Source organism: Drosophila willistoni (assembly GCF_018902025.1).
Source record: "Drosophila willistoni isolate 14030-0811.24 chromosome XL unlocalized genomic scaffold, UCI_dwil_1.1 Seg142, whole genome shotgun sequence".
Classification (NCBI taxonomy): Eukaryota; Metazoa; Arthropoda; class Insecta; order Diptera; family Drosophilidae; genus Drosophila; species Drosophila willistoni.
In genome coordinates, this window is record NW_025814053.1 from 5,264,506 (window position 1) to 5,288,675 (window position 24,170).

Consider the following 24,170-nt stretch of genomic DNA (forward strand, 5'->3'; position numbering starts at 1 on the left):
TATATAAAGAGAGTTAATGATCATCCATAAAGTTTTTACACTAATAACGTTGTTTTATCAATAACTGATCTTTAATTGTCTCCAATTGTTTCTATCTAATCAATTTCAAATAGTTTAACTAGTTAATTAGTTAGTTCAATTCAGTTTACTTAATGATCAATCTCTGAATTCCGTATTAATCGCCACTTTATGTCTGCTGTGGCAAAGTCTTGTGAAGTCTCTGGAGCGTTTACAAGTAGCTTATGTGTCGATGGGACATACGTTTACGTCCGGAACCGCCGCCAATACCGCCACCCAAATGGGCCAGGCTGACACTTAAGCCTGATTCGTAGGCTGTTTGGGTTTGAGAGCGAGTCTCGTTATTAACCAGCGAGCAGCTTGGCAGCGTGTGGCAATAGCGACGCAATTGCTGCTTAAAAGCAGCCGTTGTTAGGGTATATAAAATGGGATTCAGGGCCGAATTAACGGGTAAAACTAAAACGGCTAACCAGGCATATAAATCCTGAGAGATTTCACAACCTGCAACAGAACAGAAAACTCATTAGTAAAACCCATTAATCCACTAAAAAAAGACACTTTTACCTAATAAAGCCGCCAGTTTGACAACGATAATGGGTAACCAGCAGGCACAATCTGTGGTCACAATAATGGCAAATCTATTTAGAATACAGGTAAATAGTCGAAATTTGATAGCTATCCAATATTCTGATACTTACCGTGTGGCCACTACATTCTCCCGTCCACTATGCGTACTACGCATGCCACCTCCTGAATCTCTTATAGCCTGAAGCATTCGTATGTAGGAGAATAAAATGAATATCAACGAGATCGTATTGATGCAGATGAATAGCAAAGCTGAATACTCCCAGCCCTTAAAAACGGGAAAAACATGAATTATTATGCAAAATATAGAAATTATTTCGTACTTCACCTTGGCATAAGGATCGTGTATATGCAACGAGAGACAGACGCCATTATTGCCATAGAAATGTGTACCAAAATATGCATTGGGCAACAGAGGAGCTGCAGCCAGGATGAAACTGATGCCCCACAGTACCAAGAGACGTAAAACAATTCTAAAGAAGAAAAAGAAATGCAAATAGTGAGACAAACATGAAGCATAAGTAACGAGAATCTTAACCTTTGCTGTGTCTCGTTGTTAACTCGTCATTTACATATGTATGTATATTTTACAGCGAGTAGTCTTAATTTACTTTACTTGATTGAACTTTATGTAACTCTCGTTTCTGCTTAATAACGACACCATTTTTTTTGTGGTATTCAATTTCGAAAGCAACGTCCTTTAAAACCCTTTGAAATTACTTTCTCACATTCCATCACACACACACACAGACACACAGAGACAGCTTACCGTAGCTTTTCAGTGTCCCTGGGCTTTAGGGGTCTTGTCACCGACATTAAACGATCCCACGTTACCAAGGTCAACAGCAATGTCGACGATTGACAGCTAAAGGTGCTTAAAAACCCTAAAATATAAAAATACCACAAACAAGCAAGTCTCATTATGAACAATTACACGTGTTTCGCCTTCTCGTCTTTTTTTTTTTTCTTTTTTGGAGTATGTACTTACCAGCAAAGGCGCAGAGACCACTATGTCGCCAGGACTCTTCGTGCCGAATGTACTGGCCGCGGAAATTTATGTCCGCACAGGCAATCAATGTTAAATAGATGCCCATTAACAGGTCACTGGCGGCAAGATGACGCAGGTACAGTGAATGTTCCACGTTGCTACGCGATTTGTAAAAATAACGTCCCAACAGGACCAAAAGATTGCCAACTACAGCAATGGAGGCCATTACCCAAACACTGAGGGAAAAAGACAACAAAATACATATCTACATATAAGTAAACATTTTGGCTAAGAATTTCCGAATATAACCAATAAGCAGTTTATCTTATTGATTGTTCATATAGTACTATGTATATTTGGTCCTTTTAAATGAAGTCATTGTTCCCTCTTTTCTTTTTTTTTTTTCGTACAGTGTGTTGGCAAGAGCAACAAAAGGAAACTGCTCGTCTTTGACTCCAAAGTATTCGAATGCTCATAAATTTTTGGGGCAATTAAAGAGAATTTAAGTAGACCCAAATATGGTTGCGACTCTGAACCAATTAGGGGCAAACAAAGGGCAGAAGAGCGAACTTTGACAGAGCCAACGTCTCATTAGGTCAGTTGTGCTGTGTCTTTTGACATTATTCTTTGAGGTTATGTAACAGGAATGCTTTCACTTATTATGATGATGTTCGGTGTTGGATAATGGGTGTTGGGTGGGTCGATTGAATGAATGGCTTGCTTGTAATTTATGCCACTGACACAAGTGCTTTGCATCCTATTAATTTGCATTTCTTTTGCCTTCCTACTTAGGTTGCTGATTGATAAAAATACTCCCCAAGGGGGCAACAAGTACAAGAAAAAGCATGATTCAATGATACAATAGTTGAAATTAAACAAGTGAATATTAATAATCTAAAGTTAATTTTACAACACTATTCTCAACTCTATAAGACGCTTTCAACACTTCAGCAAGACAAAAAATAACCATCCTAATCTCGGGGTTAAATACATAGTTGAAACATTTTTTAAAGTTTCCTTCATTTGACCAGCAAAATTTGTTATCCTTTCTTAAGCTCTCTAGCTACCTATTCTAGTTAACTATGCACTACATATGTATATGTATGTGTGTGTGTGTATGTATGTATTTTTTTTATTTCCTTTGCTCTCTCACAAAGTCTCGAGTCTCTAGCGGCTGCTCAGTTAAATTCTTGGCCAAAGTCGAGCTAAGGTGAGACACAAAAAGTGCAACTAAAATATGCATGTAGTCGGTGTCTATAATGCATACAGAGAGAAACCAGAAGAAGAAGACATTTTGGCTAATAAAAAAGGTAGCCAGAGAATTTGTGCTAATTTTGACAGTGAGCGAAACTTTAATACCCTTCAACAAGACCTTACCAAAAGTTTATTAGCATTTTGATTAAGCTGTTACACCTTGCGTATACGTTATAATTGGTTGATAACCTATGTAGTCTATATACTTATTACAGACTACTATATATGTATAATAAGTTTAAATTAGATCAAGATGATATATTATTACCTTGCAAATTTTTGCTTAAAATGTTAAATCAACCCACTTTTTTTTCAAGGATATAAAAAGATGCCCACAAGGACAACTCGACTCCCACACCATGTTTTTGTTTTGGTTTTCTTTTGGGGCATTCGTTGTACTTTTATTCATCCTTTTGCCATCCTTAATACCGTAAAGTATTTAATTTTTATGAAAACGTCAACTTAAGAATAATGAAATAATGTACGCCGAGAAGATTCTTTGGTTTTTAACGTGCAGGCACTTTCAGTAGCGACAGAAAGAGAGTGAGAGGGAGAGGAGCAAGAGCCATGTATATAGTACGTGTTTTTATGTGTCTGTTGATGTTTGTTCTGTGTGTGTGCAACACTTGGGGCATTCCAGGGAGATGAAGAAGCCTTCTTCATATTCCCCATCTTACCGAAGAGACAGCACGCAGGGCGTGTAAATGTTAGCAAACAAACAAACAAACGGCAGTTGGTAGAAAAAACGTAATTTTCATTTTCACCATCAACGGAAGCAACATCCTAGAAGACGATGTTGACGATGACGTTCTGGCAGGCAGCCTGGCAACCAGATAATCACTCAGCAGTAGAGTTGATGACAAGTGGCTCTGCCGGTTGCCGGTTGCTGGTTGCTGGTCTATTTGCTTGTTTCCAAGTCTCTACATCGAGAGAGTATAAAGACATATATCAAACCAAGAAGACAGCTAAAGTTTTGGCCAATTTTTCGATGCAATTTTAATGCCTGCACAATTGGCGCCCAACGTGGGGCTCTCTATTAGAATGGGCTTGCGTTGAAAATACTTGAAAATCATTTTTTACAATCCAGTTAGCCTTTACTTTTGCATTTGAAACATGTCAAAGGCTTAACTATTTTTCATGGCTCTGATTAAACAGAAATTTTCAAAATTTTAACCTGATCACACATACATACACACACAGTAAAAAAATTACAAAATTTTGGTCATTGTTCGATATCCGAAATTTCTTTTCTTTTTTTTCGGCAAAATGTTGAATAATATAATTATCAATCCTCTAGTCGATCGTCATTGCGGAGGCGGTTCAGCTGCTGTGGATACATATATACGACGACATCCGTTCATTATGGCCGATGGGCGTATGTCTACCGATCCGCTATTGGATGGCAGTGTAGATCATCAGCATCAGGTTAGATTGCTGGTGGTGCGAGAACGTTTGCGACGTGCCCTCTATAACTGAAATTCTCAACGAGATGAAGATGAAGAAGAACGACTATAAAACTTTTTCTTTTGCACATATGGATAAGCAGCAATATATTTCCAAAAATTGGTTTACAAAATAAATAAGACAGAAAGCTCTGGAGTATCAAAAGAATACACACTGGCTACGCTCCTGTTTTGGCATAACATAGCTTCTTAGCGCTTGAATGGAGGACCCAAGTGGCGGCTAAGTAATTGCACCTTCTTGAGTGAGTGAGGGGGTGGAGGGGGGGCAGAACTCGAGAGGACTCTTGGCATAGGCATGACAATTGGAGTGTAGTTAGTAGCTTTTAATTGCTATAGTTTAGTTTACTTTAGTTTAGTTGGCTCTTGTTTTCGGTTAAACTTGGAATTGCTTGCATGTGTGAAAGCTGGCTGAGATTTGAGTTACGCTCAAGTGCCTTTGAATTGATTTAATTGGAAGTTAACGAGTGCATTTGCAAATGCAAATTAGAATGTGTGCAGCATCTTCAAGTTGCACCTTCTACTCTCGCCTACCTGGTCAATGTGGTCGGTTTATGGTAAGCAAATGTTGCCTATTTCAACATTAAGTTGAAAACGGTCTCTTTTTGTGGGCTTCGATTTCATAACTTATCATGGTTGAAGATGAAAATAGATTAATAAATGTTAAAGTTTACTTGATTTAAGTATACTTAATTTTAAAGGAAATAATTATAATACTAAAGTTAAAGTTATCTAGGTAAATTCTAATCAAAGAAAATGTAAGTATCCATAGAAGTTGCCTTGATTGTGTTATTTGACTACAATTTAATAAGGTTGCCCAAAATCGGCTATGTTTTAACTTATTTCACCTTCCATCTCTCACTTATTTGTCATAGTTTACAACACTTTTTTACACTTTACTTTCGTACGTTTTTGAGTTAACTACACTTTACAGCACTTTACCATTTACGTTCTTCCTCTTTTTGAACTAGAACATTTCCTTAAATTAGTCGCACTTTACCATAGAACACCTCATTTTAGCATTGTTGGTAATGCATTTCACCACAATTCACCAAACTCACCTGCCGCGCAGTATTTGATTGTCCAAAAGATGCTGTATGCTGCTTATGCCATCGCCATGGGGATCACAGACTCTCACATTTTCTGCAGCACGACACAAATGGAATCGTGAAAAATAACTGGCCAAAGACAAGAGAAAGGCAAAAGACAGATAAAATGGTTCTTATAACTATTAGGGTTAATGCGTTTGTGTGTGTGGATTTTGTCACTTACATATATTGCAGCTTCTCTAGCCTCTTTAGGACCTGCGGATCGAGCGTCTGAAAGCGATTGCCCGTTAAGAGCAATGAAGTTAAATTTATCAAACAATCGAAGGCATGTAGGTCGAATTTTTCGATTTGATTCTCATCCAAGTGCCTGTTGTAAACGAGAGAGAGAGAGTGAGTGAGGGAGACAGACGCTTTATGGTGTATCGCATAAAACCCACGCAACGGCATGGTCTACTTAGTTGATGTTTATTTTAGTTTGCGTTTTGTTCTTTCTTTTTTTTTCTAGCTTATTTGCATTTGCAGGACAACTAACTCTAGAGTCTGCTAACAGCAGCAGGAGCAGGAGCAAAAGCTCAAACTTTCATCATTAAAGTTGAGGCACTGATGCCAGAGCACGTATCGTATTCTATATTTGTCCATCATTCAGCCACCAAAACCCATTTTCTGTTCAATATGCAAAAGGGCCGATGAAAGTAATTTTTTCTTTTTGTATTTTTTTTTTGCCCATTGATGTGTGTTTTGTTTTGACGCTGGAATGTGGGAAAATCCCACCCATCTTTTTGATAGTTTTCTTTATTTTCTTCCTTTTTCTAAAAATCCCTACAAGACTTAACCAAAAAAAAAAAGCAGGAAGCTGTCAGCCTTTTGGCATTCCTCTTTCTGTACATTTACATTTACTGATAAATTAAATTCCTCTTCTGTGGATAAAATCGAAAAAGTCAAAGATGAAAGAAATCTCAAACAAACAAAATATGGTGATGGGGGAAGGAATCAAATGATTAATCGTTCTGGCCCAGCTGGGCACTGGGATTTGCCTCAGAATTAGTCTAGCACATTAGTAAATCATCACTAAAAGTTTAGTTACTTATTGATACTTACAATCCTTGTAGGGAAGTCAGATTACAAAATGTTGCCGCACGTATATGGGTCAATTGATTGCCAGCTAGAAATCTGTAATGAAATATCTCATCAATTGGTCCTCTTCAAAGTGATTAGTCCAAATTTTGTACTCACAAGTAACGCAAACGTGGAAAGGGAAATGTCTCTCGGGCAATATCTTTTATTTGATTATGAGCCAAGGATAAGGTATGCAAATTGCTTAAAGTATTTGGAAACATTTCTGGATATAGCAATTGCAGACGATTTTCATTTAAATGTCTGGAAAATAGTCAAAATAATTTAATGATCAAACACTTTTGTAGTCTTCTTTGGATTAAAGATGGTTATAGTTGTGGATGAGTTCCCTCAAATTATTTCTTTAACGCTAAAACTAGTTGAGAATTACAACGATTTCGTTCATTTGAACGCTAGAGTTTATGCTTTTGTGTTCACGACAAGAATCACAGAAAGAGTCATCAAAATTATAAGAATAAAGAATATAGTTAACTAAAATATTAACTTTAAGTGGTTAACGTGTTAAGCTGTTACATCTCTAGTTTAGAAGAGTTTACTTACAGTACTTCTAGACTTGGTAAATTTGCAAATATATTGGCCGTAAAATGACTTATACGATTGCCACGCAGATCTCTAGATGGTAATATAAATTAATGCATTAGATATTGAATTTAAATGCGAACTTCACTTACAATTCCTGTAGGCCTTGCAGATTCTCGAAATTGCTGCGATTCAACTGTTGCAAATGATTTCTGGCCAAAATGCTGCAAGAAAAATATGGTTTCAAGGTGGATGGTGAGAAAGTGTTGGGGGAAAAAATGCTAAATATTATTTTAATGCTTGGTCTTTAGAATCTTGGCAACAAAAGTCCGTACAATTCCACCTACCAATTGCAATGGGGGAACAATGGCTGAAACAAAAGCCAGGACATATATCTCGATTTTAATTAGCCATTAAGCGCAAGTTACACACTGAAAAGCCATTCGAGTCCACCTTCAAGTCTACAAAACGAGGCTCCTGCTCCGAGCTGCTGCTCAGTTTGTGTCCATTGTCAGTTGGCCAAAAAGTTTTCAAGCCAATGCCAAGCACAGCTGTGCCACAGGATTTCAACTCTACCACGCTTTGATACTGGCACTGATTCTGCCCTCTCCCTCCTTCCGCCCTTCGCCCCTTCCACCCCTTTCTCAAAATTTGCTTCATCCTCTATCTTCTACCCAAAAATGCCGCAAAAGTGTAACTGAGTTGTTTATGTGTTTTGCTGTCGCCAGTTTTGCAGTTCTTAGTTTAGTTTTAAAAACGAAAAAAAACCAAACAAATATATGTATGTACATGTGTATGTGTGTTCTTTGTCTATGTAGAGAGGGTGTATGTGTATTATAAGTTAGCTCGATGAATGTCAATTTTCATTTAATAATGTTTTAAATTATCAAACTAAAATTGATATTTTGAGAAGGTATTGATAACCAAGTTCTGTTATCAGCTAACTAATTACTTTAATGCTAAAACCAGTTGGAAATTACAGTTGCAATTATGACCAATCGAATTGAAGCTCTTAAAGCAAAGCCTAGAAAACTGCAGGCCCTCATTTTTATTTTAGATTTAAATGATTTAGAATCCTTTTAGTTTAGATTTCGAGTTAGTTGGGGCTTTGTTTTACCACAATTTGGAATTGACAACTCCAAAGAACAACAAAACTAAACATGTGTCCTGTCATCCCGTAATCCCAAACCCAAACACCACCTCAACCTAAATCTCTGCCCCTTTGCCCTCCCATTTACCCAATATAACAAAGAATTTGTGACTTTGTCAGTCGATTAAACTGTGGGCCCAAATGCCACACACACACACAATGGAAACTATTTTTTGTTTTTTTTTTTGTTACTGACATAATATGTATCCAATGGCCAATACCAATTTCGATTATCATCTCAGTGGACAGGAGTGGGAAATCATGTCCTAGTCCACAAAATGATACTAATCTGAGGGAGAAGGGGGGAATGTGTGTGTGAGAGAGAGAGAGAGTGATAGAAGGTTGAGCGTGTGTGTTCATAACTAAATATTTATTGTGTAATTGTTGAAATTCTACACTATACAAAAAGGGTTTCACTTTACCTCCAATCAAGTGCAGAGTATATTACATTAGTACATTAAATTTTATGCCCATTGACTAGCCCCCCCCCCCCATTCCAGCATTCTCGGTTTGTTTATGCATATTTTAATTATATATCTAAACCATAAACAAAAGTAGAAATTGTTTCAGCTTTGTTGGTAAATAATAAATAATCATATATATTTAAGCCTAAATACGTTTATTGGCTATGTCTATACGACTACAGCATACCCATTATCATCCCAAAACCCAAAACAAACTTCAATTGAAACTAAAATTTGTTTGAAATTAAGTATACGCCATGATGATCCTTCAAGGTAAGAGACTTTGCTGCCTTTGGTTCTCTTTTCCCCAAAACCAATATTGCCTGTTTAACTAAAGGGAATATTAAGCACTTTTAAATGCAGGAAATTGATCATAAAGTATTAGATTTAAATGCAGGTAAATGAAAATTTAATTTAATAATATTTATTATTAGTATTTGTTTTGGTTATACTTACAGAATTCTCAATTGATTGCCTTTGGTAAAAAAATATTCCGGCAGTTCGGACAATTTATTATCATCCATATAGCTGGAATGAGAGAAAAAAAATTATGAGTCAAGCGAAAAACCAAACAAATTAGAACAAAAATCTACAATGCAACGAATTGTTTATACTCTTGCAGCTAATCAGAAACGGATAACTAAACAATATTAATAAAAAAAAAATATTATAAAATTTCACTTCAATCAACTCTTAATATATAATCAAAGGACATTTATACATATTAAACTTTTCCTATTTAATACAGAAATACCCCAAGAACCGCAAGAGTATTGTAAAAAAAAAAATTATTATACTGGCTACTGGCAAATTAAGTGCACATAAATAATACGACTTAATTGTGAATTATGGTCTGGTTATTTTTTTTTTTTTGCTTTTGAGATACTTACAGAGTCTTCAGTGGAATGGATGCCAGGCGATCGAATGCATGCGAGGCAATCTCACGAATTGTGCAAAACTTTAACACACTGTTCCGGGGTGAGAATGAAAAACAAAACAAACAGAGAATAAAACTTAATAAAAATATGAAATTCAATTGTTAACTTTCTTTTTCCCACAGACACACACACATACACACACACATACACACACACACACACGCTTAAAATGAGGGTAACTGCAAAGGAAATTAAAGTGTACAAGAATTTGTCTTTTGTCTCTTATGCACAATAACAAAAGTTCTAGACTTTATTTAGGGGCGAGACAGAAACTTTGGCATCAAAGAAATTCCACACAACTCTTAATCAAGGTTTCCTGATTGAATGCAACACAAAATGTGGGCTCAGATTTTCACCAAACTAAAAGAAAAGGAATCTTTTCAACTGTAACAATTATGGTTTACGATTCGCTCTATCCTTTCAGTAAAGGCCTTAAATGGATATATCATGTTTCTAAAGGAAGTTTTTTGAATCTAAAACTCGTTCATGTCTGTTTAGAGTCTTGATTAATGTCACAAGTTGCAAAACTAGGAACTCTTGACATTTAAATATAAAGTAGAAAATTTTATCAAAGATACTTCAGATCCCCTCATTATTTATCCTGTTTATGACAAAGTTAAAGATGAAATGAATTCTTCTATTGGTCGCTTGAGCTCTTATAGTCGGGGACATGAAAAGGATTTAACTTGATTCTGGTTTGCATTACAACAGTTTTTGGTCTTACTCTAAGTTAAGAAACATATTTAGTTCTATTGAATGGAATCCTTAAAATTTAATGAGTAAAACCAGTTAATCATTTGCCTCTAAATCGATTGTAAAAATTCTGTTTTCAGAATTGAGTTTATCTAAAACTCATTAAATTGGCAGAAGAATATTTTGTAGCTTTTGCACAGGGAGTTCTTCATTCTAAATTGTTGAATTTGGTCTTACGTAAATGTGGTTAATAGTTATAGTCTTATTCTTAATTGTTTTTATTATAAATACCAGAACTAAACGATGTAAAAGAAAACTTAATCTATCTATTTATATACACAGTTAATACCCTCTATGCATGTTGATTCAGGTCCGAATTTGGCCACCACTTTATATGAGCCCCATGCAAACTAAGAAAAAAGAGAATGAAATTGAAAAAGAAATCTTCTTATTTTTTGGAGCCCCTGTTACCATAGTTATTCCGCCCCCTAATGCCGTTGTTGTTGTTATTGTTTATTATATTTAAGCTTATTGTTGGTGTAGTTATTTGTTTTTGATTTGATACCGGAGGGCGATTTAATTTTTCACAAGTTGCAACATAAGAATTGATTTCTGTGGAAATGAATGTACATACAGTGTCTCAAAGATTATTTCGTACAGCATTCACTTATATGTATGTACATATAGACACTTTATTGTTTGCCATTTTTCACATTTCTCCACGAGTTAAGCCAAGTCTCTCGAATATTGGCGAAATATATTGATTTCTTTTCAACCTCTTGCCGCATTGTCATAATTAGGATGCCAATGTGAGGAAAATATTTGTCAATTTTAAAATGCTGACACGTAAAATACGGCGACAAAACGACGAAACGTGTCACAGATGATGAGCTTCCGCCCTTCAAAAAAAAAAGTTTGGGTACTCAGATGGTGGGCCATGTGTAGACTTTTAATGATTTTTCAAATCGAGCTAGCAACAGGAGCTCAACTTGAATGGACTATAAACCTCAGATTTGCTCACAGGAACCAAAGATGCTAAAAAGGTTATCTAAACACGCGAGTATTAAGCATTCTCTACTAGATGGCATCTGTCTAACTCTTTAACTAGCAATCGTGTTGCCTCGTCCTGGTGCTGGTGCTTGGGTCATTTACGGTTTTAAGCCCAGTGAAAAATGTCCTTTAGCACAGTGACACATAAACTGCAACCGTTGGACATGACATTCCATGCAACACGATTCCCAGTGTCGGTCTCTCATGGTCTCAGGGTCTCATGGTCTGTCTGTCTAGCTTTATATCCCACTAGCTGCTCCATCGTTTTGCCTTGTTTGTATGCAATTTGTATGTATGGCTATGTTTTTGGTGGAACTGCCAGCATGAGGCTACGACTACTGCGACTACTAAAGCTGAAGCTGCTTAAACTCAAGCCCAAAACAACCATTCAACACCCAACACCATCAACACATTAAGGACACAGCATGTCGCTAATAATTTTTGCGGCATATCTTTAAAAAAAAAAAGTCGGAGAAAAACTACACACACACACACACACACACACAAACAAACCCACTTAAATTCGAACTGAACGACTTATATTTCAATTTTAATTAAGCAAACCGAGTCCATTTCCCTTCACTCGTTTTTCCACCTCTTGTCTCTTTCCCACTTACAGACTCTCCACACTTGGCAGGCTGGCAAAGAAGGTTTCATGTATGATATCAAAGTTATTGCCAGTGAGATCGCTGTAAAATATAAGAAAACAGAGAAAATGGAATCACAATATTAGTTGGTTCACTTTTCTTAAAGAAATTTTGTTAAATTAAAAATATTCTAGAATAAGAAACTCAAAAATATTAAAGAAAAGTGTGCAAATGGCCTCAATATACCCACTAAAGTATGCTATTAATGATTTGAGAAACTAAAACCAACTTTTTTGGAGTCTAGTATGTGATAAAACTATTCTCGTTTCAAAATTGTGTCTATAAACAATTTCCAAGAACTTTTAAAAGTTGCTAAAAAAAATACAAAGCATACTTTTAGGGGGTGAATTCAGGACCTTTTAAATTATTTTAATTAGTAAGCGCCTACGAAATGACATCTAAATGTAAATAGTTTTTCTTTCCATGCACAACTGTACTTACAGCGTTGCCAGATTGTTAACTGGCAAATTATTAGGCAATGCATTTAATTGTTGAAATCGGCAAAGTATCTCATCACCGCGACAAGGGCAACTGAGATTCTCATTTGGCCAGACTGAAATGAAATGAAAAATGAAAATAAACAAATACAATTACAATCATTGCGAGAATGAAAGATTTGCACTTTTTTCATTTAATATATTCATTGAAGAAGCTTGTGCAATTTTTTATTACAGTGTTGCATGTAAATTTCTGTCGTCTGTGTGTGTGTGTGTGTATTACAAGACAAAATGACGGCGCCACATTATCCAAAGGTCTTTAATTATTTTGACCTTGTTCAGTTTTCTGTTCTGTTTCTGTTGTTACTCACAGCATTTGCCAATTGGTATGTCATCATGTCGTCCAAAGGGCTGCTTGCGATACAAATGATCCCAATATTTTGCATCCACTTCATTATCACAATTCCATTCGTCGGAGCCATCATCACAATCCACTTCGCCATCACAATTGGCTCGCTGTTGAACACACTGGGCCGTGCCATTGCAATGAAAATAACCCGATTGACAATTGTTATTCGCATCGGGCATTAATATTGCCGATTCTATAACATTATTATTGCTGTAGCTATTAGCGGAATTACTATTGCTACTGCTACTGCTACTGCTAGTACTGCTGCTTGTACTGCCAAGAAAATGTATGGGATCGGCATTTTGATTGCGCAACGTAATCGTTTCCCAATTCGTTTCATTCCATGTTCCCATTTCACTTGTTTCAGATCTACGCGCAACTGTACTTATTACGGTGGAAGCTGTAAAATGGAAGAAAACCATTTAATTTACTATTGGAATTATTATAATTCAATGAATTAGTAGTTTAACTATAAAAGGACTTTCAATTAATACAATTTGTTAATATCCAACGTCGGGGTCACCAAAATAAACTTTGCCCTGTTTATCCATTTTATATAAATTTATTTAACAATTAAACAATCTGAAGAAGTGACATCTCTTTGGAACGATGGAGCCCTGTTAAGAGTCGTATAATTTCAGAAATTTTGAATTATTAAGCAAATATAATTTCTTTAGTGTCGTTCGGAGCAATGTTTCCATCTCATTGCAGACAGTTAATCATTCTTAACGATCGAATTTAATGTGCCCTATGAATAATATGACCTTTGTATTGAAAAGCAATTGTAATTTGTAAATATGTATATATATTTATATGGAAAATATTATCGCATCTGCATATATGCCATAAAATTGTTTGTAATAAAAATTATGCACACTACATTTGTCGTCCCCTCCGGTGCAATGATGCATGAAACTCTCATTCTGCCATCTGCCATGGCCCATTTGGGACATCTTCCATCAAAGACCAATTCCACAACATTTCGCCAACTCCCTCGCCTCGCCATCGTCAGGATCAACGATAAGTTATCAGCATGATTTGACTTTCCTGCTGCTCCTGCTGACAGCTGCTGCAAATGAGAAGTAGTAAAGCAAAACAGCAGCAAAAAACAAAAAAAAAAACCGACAAAAAAACAACAAATAAATAAAATAAAATATACAACCGCAAGTGGTAAACAAATAAATGTAAATCAGATAAGAATCAAGGTATGAGAAAGAAATACCCAATGACAGCAAATCAAAACAAATTAAATTAAACATATGGTAAAATGTATATGACGAATTCAATATACTCTACTCTCTATTGTCTATTCTTTTGAAAATAGTTTAAGCCTTTTAATTCTTTAAGTTTAGTTAAATAGTTCAATCTGCCTGGCCTGAAAAGTAGGCAACATTTTATCACAGTAATAGCGCATAAAAACCATATAAGTAGGCAACAAAAAGCCAAACAGCAAATTTAATATGGCCGACCAATCCTTGATTATTTTGTTTTGATTTGGTTGCATTATTAACATAATAAATAATATTGAAGTTCATAACGAATTATGTAAGCAATTTGTATTTGATTTAATAAAAGTCGTGAGATTCAACTATCCTTGGCCAATTTCTTCTTCAGGATCTTAGCTGAAGTCAAAATCTTTTGATCTTAGCTTAAGCCAAAACAATAATCGAAATATTGCCAACAACTTGACGACATGTGGCTTGAGTACTTTCTTTTCTAAAGGTATCCTGAAAATGTTGTTGTCTTAGAGATTTTTATAGTTTTATTATACCTCCAGGTGCCTGCCATTTCGGACAACTTGGTGGTGAAAAGCCAAGATAGAGGTCACTGTAAGTTAAAGTATTTGTATACTGCACTGGTTCTGGTTCATAATAGACAATTGTAATTGCAATGCCGCTCATAACTCAGGAGAAAGGAGACAAAAGCCAAAGTCAAGGGATTGCAATTACGAATGGGCCGCGGACCCAAGATGAGGGCAACGACAACAGCAACGACCACGGCGATGACTCCATAAAAGTGTAATTAAGCGACGGACCAGAGATGGCAACAGAAAGACCCAGATATAAGGACACAAGGGCACAAATATTGCTGAGACTGTGACTGAGATAGAGACACACAGAGAGAGAGAGAGAAAAAAAGACCATTTGACACGTGTTGCTAATGTGCAAACGAAGGAAGCATGCATTCGGTTTGCTTGATTTTGGGGGAGGGAGTACCACAAACATATTTATATGTATATATCAAAACCTACATCCAGACGACAAAGTTGTCAACACTTTCATTCCGCAGAAATTGAAATGTTTGATGGGCTCTTCACTTCGCTTCTTTGGAATGATTGATGAGCTGCCTCTTATGGATCTCATGGATATGGGAATTGAAGTTGGAGCATTACAAACAAACAATCTGCGTCTTTGGCCCAGTTGGCAGGTTGGGGCAAAAAGCTTTCAGAGCCCATAAATTTTGGAATCGCTAATCCATACTAAATGAATAATATATAGTTTAGTAGTTTCACCTACTTATTGTTAGCCCCCCCACACACATCATACACACACAATTTACCAATGAGGCGCTATTCACGCAATTGTTTGGGTCTATTTTTTTTTTTTTGTTTTTCTTATTGTGTTTGTTTGGTTTTGTTTATCTCCGTTTCCAAATAATTAAAGAGAATATGCCTTTTGCCTTGGCATGCAACTAAAACGCACAGAAATAGAAAAATTCGCCAAGAAAATCGAAATTAAGACAGAAAAGACAGAAGAATATATATCTGTATATAGATATGAATATAAGTATATATTCATACCCACTCGTGGGTAAAAAAAAAAAACCAAAAAGGGAGGGGCAACCTTTAAAAATAGATGCCACAAAATTGTTATAGGGTTGAGATTCGGGTTGGGTCTTGGTCTCTCTCTCTTATGTAAACACGAATGAACTTAATTACAACTCTATCAATTTGGAATACCCTTACACGATTCCACTATTCTTTATGTGGACTATAAGATCAGCAGAATGGATATACGAGGATAATATGTGGACGAGGATACTATAAGTAAGTGAGAAATTGCAAGATTGTTACCAATTCGCTGGCATCCTATGCGTATACGTTATTATTGGCTGAAAAGTCACTTGCCATATGCAAACACTGACTGTTTGTTAGGGTAACGAGATTTATACCGAATGATTAACATTTTGTGGCATTAACTTCTGATTCTAATACTAAACGAAGAGCAAAATGAGAAAATGAGGAAGTCAGCAAAAGACCCCAGAGGACTTTCTATTTTCTTTGGCTTAGTGTCTGTAAAAAATCCCATTTTCCCTAGATGCCTAGTGCTTATACTTTTATATTGTAAATGTCACTGACAGTTGACCGTCAAGGGACGAGGACGAGGACGAGGACAAAGAACTGTCAGTCAATCTCCAGTTGATATAATTAACATTTTGTTCTCTTCTCTTATCTCTACTACTGGCTGGACTGGACTAGAATGGCCTGAAATTGAACTGGATTTGCCTCTGGACGTAGCAAATAAAATAATTTGCCTTTTGTGGCTCATATTGGATGGCTAAACTGGCCGCAGAACGCAAATTGATTGTTTACACAAAACCAAATACAGGGATAGGCAATGTGTTTTGTTTACGAATTCATATCTACATATGTGTGTGTGTGTGTGTGACCCCCAAAAACCCCTCTAAGAAAACAGCCACAACAACCAACCACATGGACGAGAAAAAACGAAGAGAAATGAAAAATTGGCATACGTTAAATGCTTGATTGAAGCGTAAAAGTCAAAAGAGCAGAACAAAAATGGCAGCCTATATAAACCGCTTAATTTTCAGTTTCAGTGTGTGTGTGTGTGTAAAACCCAAAAGAGCTTTGTCACATGACCTCGTCTCCCTCAACCCCCCTCCGTAGATGTGCACAATTCTTAACCTAACTCAAGTCCGCCATTACATTTATATTCATTTATATTTACTGTAGCTGCGGCAGTTCAAACATTGAGATATTGACTTTTACCATCACATTCACCCTCTATACTCTACACCACCAAATCATCCCCCCTTTCGAAATTGGTTGACTATGATTAATAGAAGGAGAGAGGAAGGAAACCCACCCATGAGAAGTAATTAAATTTGTGGAGCAAATATATTTTTTTTCGCTTCTTTTTTGGGTCTCCAAATAACAACAAAACACAATAGTAGTTGGATTATCAAATAATCACCAGGGGGATTGGTTAAAACAATTGGGTATATCTGACAGAAGGTCAGACCAAAGGCCCAGTTAATGCAAAAAAAAAGTAAGAAGACCCTTTCAAATTATTTATGGCAATTTTTGAATCTCTTTTCTCCTGCTGAGATAAAAAGATTTCGTTGGCAAACATTATATTAGAGTACAACATGTCGTATGCGTAATGTAAATAACGTATACGTCGGGTGAGCCATTGAAGCAAGCGTATTAGAAGCGAAACTGAGTTGATTTTGGAACTTAAATGGGAATTATTATTTCTTGATTGAACTTCTCTGACTTTATTCATTTATAACTGACCTCAATTGTTTGTTAATTGATTCTTTCAGGGAAAAAAATTTTAAGTAAAATCCTTCTCAAAATTTCTTGCCTGTATTCGTACAGGGCATTTGCCAAGTCGTTGCCATTTGAATAATATCTTTTTTTGAATTTGCCCTAATGGATTAACAATTAACCTATGAAGTGGAGTAGTTCAAAGAGTGCCACGCAGATATAGTCATATCAGAGAGACAGAGAAAGAGACAATAAGTGGGCGTAGATAAGAAGACAGAGAAACAGACAGACAAACAGACAGAAAGATTCTGCATTGTTTATAACTTTTGTTTGAATATATACATTGTGTGTCTGTATATATGTATGTATGTATGTATGGCTTGTGTATATATAAATTCCACGAAAAAGGAAAAAAAAACAGACAACAATTTTATGGAGAGTGAATAAAACTTTTGGAATTTCAGCATATTTAGATTTGTTTTATTTTCAAATTGCTTCGGCAAACGTATTTATGTATACGATGCGGGTGCAGGTGGGTTAAAGAGATTTGAACCAAAGATTTTCGACTGCTTACGTCACGCCATATCGACAGATAAATATAGGTACTTAATAGATATGTATATGGCAACAATTGCATACTTTCAAGGGCACCTAAAAGGATGTTGGTATAAAATATGCATAATCCACTTTGAGTAGATCGGCCTGCTGATGACCATTGACCTTTCCGTTTTTGGCAATCACTCAATATTAAGGAAGCAGCAAATCGCTCAGCCTGAACCGCCGCCCTTTTCGAACATTGAAGTAAACATTTATGAGGCGTTTCGCATTACCCACCCAAAACAAGAAACTGAAAATTGTAATAAAACTGTATGACTTGATCAACTTAAAAGCCGCCCACACACACACACACACACACACACACACACACACACATACCAGGGATGAAGCAATTGTCACTTGATATGATTAGACGTCGATTAGCGACCAGCCTGATGATGATGATGATGCTGGACAAAAGGGAAATGGGGAAATGGAGAAATTTCCTTGTTGTTTTTTTTAAGCTTTTGTGGAAATGCGAGAAGCTGGGCCATAAATAATGATTGCCCCATATTCAAATTACAAACAGCCGAAAGGAAGCCAACCGCCTCCATGAGAGAAGCTATAGTCATCAGCATAAGGATTAGTTTCTTAAATAAAAAAAAAACAACCAAGCACAACGCAAACCAAACTAGGACCCAAAAACGGGCCAATACCCAACTCTCACACATATTCTACTCCCTGGGCAGATTCTGGCCGCTGGCGACAAGAGTTTAAATGGAAAATCGACTTTCCCTTTCATTTTGCAATACCTACATAGTTGGGTGAAATTTTTTCTCCTTCAGTTCGTTTGCAATATCTTAGAGCGTGAAAAGCTTGGGCAAGGGGGGCTAGGAGGGCTTGGCGTGGCGTGGCTTGGTGTATGGTGTATTTAGGTTTTATAGTAGCAGCAGCAGCACCAGCAGCAGCAGTTTATCTCCTTTTTGTATGCCCTTACCTGAAAATTGGGCATAGTTATACTTTTTCGTCAGTTGCTATTTGAAATTTTTTTATTACTAGCAAAATTTAAATGTTTTACATATATTCAAGACACTAAAACTAGTTGTGAATAATAAAACTATAACACAAATCGAAATAGACGAGGAATGAAGCTCAAATAGCTCTTAGATAGAGCATGGCTAAGAGCAAGCAAAGACATTTCAAAAGGGTATTCATTTATTCGCATAGTCAAAGTAAACTTTGCTTACTTGAATTTTTCGGTTAAATGTCGGTGGGTGTGCGTGTGTGTGTGTGTGAATTAGTATTTGTTTTTTCCGGAGTATAAATATATTATTAGATAGTAAGGTTGCAAAAAGGATTCATGGGCTTAAAGAACAAGCATAAAGTTAATGCGATTCATTCACACTTTCGTTTTTGCCATTTAACAATAAGTGACTGTTGACTTTTTTCAAGTTTAAACTTAAGTAAACGAATCAAACAAAAAAGTGCTCGCCAAATTTAGTTAGCTATTTCAAAGGAAAGTTCTATGACCTAAATTGTTTCTTCTGATAAATAATTAAATAAATATTTGTATAAGTGGGTAAAGGGCTTTTCTGATGATTAATTTTCGAAAGAATGAGGACAAAAATTACAATATAAACGTTCTATTTAACAAATAAATGGTAAATGGTCAACAGATTTGTATTTGAAGAATTGGCCATATATATGAATGTCTTTTAAAATTCTGATCGCCTACACTAGAGAACTTCGTATAGAGGAATCCTTTACCCTTTTTGCACAGGTAGAAAGTTGCATGACTTTGGAATTTCGAAGATGTCTACTTGAAGCATTCCTCACTGCAAAAATCTTTCAATCAGAGATCTTTACCATTCCGCAGCCATGAATCTTTCTTAATACAAGACGCAGATACATTCTCATTTCAGAGATCAGAGCCTTGGCCTTCATTTGATTCCTTCAACTTTTTCCTTCCTTACTCATTAGAGAAGATGGATCATGCTGTTAAGATTCATCGCTCAATCATATTCGGATCGCGCGAGTCTTCAGATGCCAAACCAGGCAAATGGCAAATGGCCTAAACAAAGTTTGGAAACAAATAGAAACTAAATAACCAACAAGTTGGCAAGTAAAAAAGTTTCGTGTCTATTTATAAATTTTTAGTGTTACAATTTCTATAAACTTTATTAAGCTGTGAGCATCTGTCTATAGATTTAAATTAAGCCGAATTGCTGCAAGAAGGAGAGTGAACAGGAAAAAGAGTCAAAGACAACACACGACTAACGCAGGATAAAAGATCTATCGAGTAGTTTTAGAGGTTTGATTTTAGTAAAACAAATTGAAGCCTATCCTTGACTTCCTTTACTCACAATCAGATTAGAGCTCATCATTTTAGGATGTTCACTGTATCACAGAAAACATTTGACTTTTTTGTTTTGTGAACAAAAAGAGGTATTCAAAAAGAAAAATACTGCTCCAGATGGACACATAATGTTGAAGATAACATTAATTACATGCTCATATTCATGGCATTAAAAGCTAATCAGGTAAATGATAGTTACGACTAATTTTCATATATAATGTCATAGCAAACTTCTTTTAAGGTGAAACTGGTTGGCATGGCAATATGTTTATTTCTCTGGTCCATAAAGTAAAATATTACAACTCCCAAACTGCAATGTGATGAAATCTCTCTGTTTATGTTGTAAGCCGCAGGATTTTGCATAAGGTGTCGAAAGCGTTAACAACTAATAAGGGAACTTTTAGCCAACATTTGTGTTTGATTTCAAGCTGGTCTAAGCTGGACATTCGGTTACAGTTTGGTTCCTTTTTTTTTTGTGGGCGGATGGGTTTTAGTAGTCACAGTAACCGCAAATCATCACACCTAGCCTAGGCCCATCTTTACCTAACCCAAAAACCATTTCCATGCTTAACCACACACACACACATACTCACACACTCTCTGGTGGCTGGTTTTTGTGTGTAATTCACTTTGACCTCATAAATCTAAACGACACGACGCACTTACACTTAATGACATTTTATTACATCGGACAAAATGTTGAACGAAAATCATTCGCGCCAGTCGAAAATCAATGTCCGCGCCCTTTTTTGGGTTCTGTTTTTTTTTTTTTTTGTTTTTGCATTGGGCTTTTGAGTTGGGTTCTCGTCAAATTCATTTAGTACTTAGATTGAATCGGTTTGTCATTTTAATAATGTAAAATTAATATGCAAATTGCTTCACAAAATGACACACACACACACACATACAGTGTGTGTGTATATGTAGAAATAGAACTGTTTATAAATTTACCTATTTCATTTTATTTTTGGCTCACTCTCTCCCCCGTTTACACCATGGATATATATATGTATGTATATGTCATATTCAGAAATTTTTAGAAAACAATTTGAAAAACGTTTTGAATTATGTGATTTTGTTTTAGTCAAAAGTCTTGAATCTAGTAATCATATTCTTTTGTTTTAATCTGCTAGATAATACTTTTATTTGTAAAAAAAAAATTTTTATTTAAATTAATATAAAACACTACAAAATTCTAGTTTAGTTTTAGGAAATGTAAAGTAAAGAGACATGGGTAACGCTTAAACATAACTAGTAACTAGTTGGTTAGTACAAACAAAGTGGCGCAAAAGAAAGAAGAATCACTCTATTGGAAGATGCTTTCATTTTTGCAAATGGCTGCCAATGTCAAATCTGTTTTGACATTTGTGGACTAGACAGATACAGAATACAAGTGGATAAGCCATGGAGCGATACACTCCCCAAGAACGCGAAATAATTGTGAAGGACGCGTTTCCGGGTCGGCTAATTTCGCGTTTTGGCGATTTGCACTGGCCTGCCAGATCTCCCGATTTAACGGTCCCGGACTTCTTTTTATGGGGTTTTTTGAAGTCATCAACAAATATCCGACACGAATGCGAGAATTTATCGCCCGAAACGCTCGCCAAAGTGATGGAAAATGCCATAAAACGAGCCCGTATGGCAATCAATTGTGATGGCGCCCATTTGTCCGATATCATTTTCTCGACTTAACACAATTAATTCTAAAGGTATAAATAAACATAATCGAACAACAGAATCGAAGTTTTTCATTTACAAAAACAAAAAAGAGCCAAACAACATCGGATGACTTCTTTTGTATAATACGACTCATTAGAAGTGTCTGTAGGTTTAAATTTAAATAATTACAAAACTTATTTCCTTAATTGCCATTTTATTTACCAAAATCAACAGACAGGAGCAACCATTTGAATCTTTATCAATGCAAAACTTGTCTTTATGTAATTAAGACATTTTTAGTTCGATTCTTATGAAATTTGTTATGTTTGAGAACTTATATATATAATATAGATATACATATATATAGAGATGAAAAATATGACAAAATTTGGTCCTTAGAATAAGCAATAGGCAGGTAAACTCGAACATTGCCTTTTAAGGATGTAGATTACTTTTTAACATTTTTATACCATACACCCATAGGGTGAAATGGTATATTAAAGTCGCCAAAATGTATGTAACAGGCAGAAGGAAGCATCTCCGACCCCACAAAGTATATATATTCTTGATCAGGATCAACAGCCGAGTCGATCTAGCCATGTCCGTCTGTCCGTCCGTCCGTCCGTCCGTCCGTCCGTCCGTCCGTCCGTCCGTCCGTCCGTCCGTCCGTCTGTCCGTATGAACACCTAGATCTCGGAGACTGTAAGAGCTAGAGCCACCAAATTTGGTATGTAGACTCGTGTAGTATGTAGAGTGATCAAGTTTATTTCAAATTTTTGCCACGCCCCTTCCCGCCCCCGCAATTTAAAAAAAGCGTTTATCTCAAAAACTATTCCAGCTAGAGACACCATATTTGGTATGTATATTAGCTTAGTAAATACACACATTTTGTATGCATAAAAATTTTGCCACGCCCTTTTCCGCCCCCGTAATTTGAAAAACTTGATTATCTCCCGTATTTTTTTTCCTTATGCAATCAAATTTGGCACACTTAAATTTAATACTAATACTAGCAAAATACCAAATTTGATCAAAATCGGACAAAAAACAGTCGAGTTATGCATATAAACGTTTTTCCATAAGGCCGGAGTTGGCCGTTGGCTGGTGGGGGCGCTAGGGTGCTCGTATGATTGAGTGAGCGAGATACTAAGATATGCTTGTAAGAAGCATGTGAAAATGCATTTGTTTAATAAAGTTGAAATATTTGCTTTACTGGTGTATGGTATACCTAAGTCGGCGAGACGACTTACTTACTTCATTTAATAAAGTTTTAAAAATGTTCTCTAGTTCAAAAATGATTTTCATCATTGCCAACATTGTTTATATCGTTTTCTGCCCCCATTTCCAGGCTTCAACCAAATACAAAATACACAGTAAAATATTGCAAAAATAATATAAGGTCTTTGTTTTCTAGCCATTTGTTTCAAAATTATAGTTCACTTTCATCACTAATTATATCTTTAATGGTAGGTATATCTTTATTCGGATTCAACCCATCATAAACGATTGGAAACGTGTACTTTGGTGTCTCTGGTTCTCAGTTTTGTCGTCCTATGTAAAAAAACTAAATGATATTACAAATTATGGTAACTTGAAGCGTTATTGTAAGCCCAAATTCTTTTGAAAAATTTATAAAATCGACAAAAATGTGGAAAGTTTTTCAACTACATTGAAATAATTGAAAGGAACTCTGAAATCTAGATATTTAATTTATATTGTTTACGCCATGTTTATAGAAAAATAGTTTTACGCTTGAAGTTCTTAAGTCTTCAGTCAAGTCTCTTAATAATAGAATTAGAAACACTTGAAATACCTAAACAGACATCCTTTTGTAATCTTAAACTTATCTTAATCTTAAATTACACAAAGTTTAAAAATAAAGATGTTAAAAGACCCTTTAAATCTCCAAATTGTTGCGAAATCTTTTAGATTTTTTGATTCAAAGATGAGTTTTAAATTTTTAAAAAACCTCTACAAATGTTCAAAAATGAGCTCTTAGTCGGGGTTTTTGAGTGTTGACTATTTCACATTCTTACAATTCTATCAATTCCAAAAAATTTCTAACACAAGGAGATATACCTATATGTACTATTAATTTTCCACATGGCCATGTCTGTTTATCAAAGTGCCAATAACATTATCGGGTAAGTAGATATATATGGGAAAAGAAAACATACACAGATCTGATGTGAGAATGTTTATTTGTCCAAGAGACGTACGCAATGTGATCCCGATCAGCAGCATCATTAGCTTGATTATTGTTTTGGGGCTAGACATCGTCATTGTGGGTTGGTCGGCGGTATAGTAAATTAT

At 35.7% G+C, this 24,170-nt stretch overlaps 1 protein-coding gene across 1 annotated transcript; it reads right to left on the reverse strand.

Moving 5' to 3' along the window:
• Positions 1-28: 28 nt before the first annotated feature.
• On the reverse strand, positions 29-24,156 carry LOC6644762 (relaxin receptor 2). The gene is made up of 18 exons (XM_047011586.1): positions 24,035-24,156; positions 12,758-13,195; positions 12,391-12,502; positions 11,920-11,991; positions 9,512-9,589; positions 9,078-9,149; positions 7,160-7,231; positions 7,029-7,100; positions 6,588-6,731; positions 6,453-6,524; positions 5,578-5,721; positions 5,367-5,483; positions 1,592-1,827; positions 1,373-1,487; positions 932-1,076; positions 717-871; positions 583-656; positions 29-519 (listed from the first exon to the last, which is right to left on the reverse strand). The coding sequence occupies exons 1-18, from the start codon at positions 24,138-24,140 to the stop codon at positions 230-232; spliced, it is 2,514 nt and encodes an 837-aa protein (XP_046867542.1). The 5' UTR covers positions 24,141-24,156; the 3' UTR covers positions 29-229.
• Between the last annotated feature and the right edge of the window lie 14 nt (positions 24,157-24,170).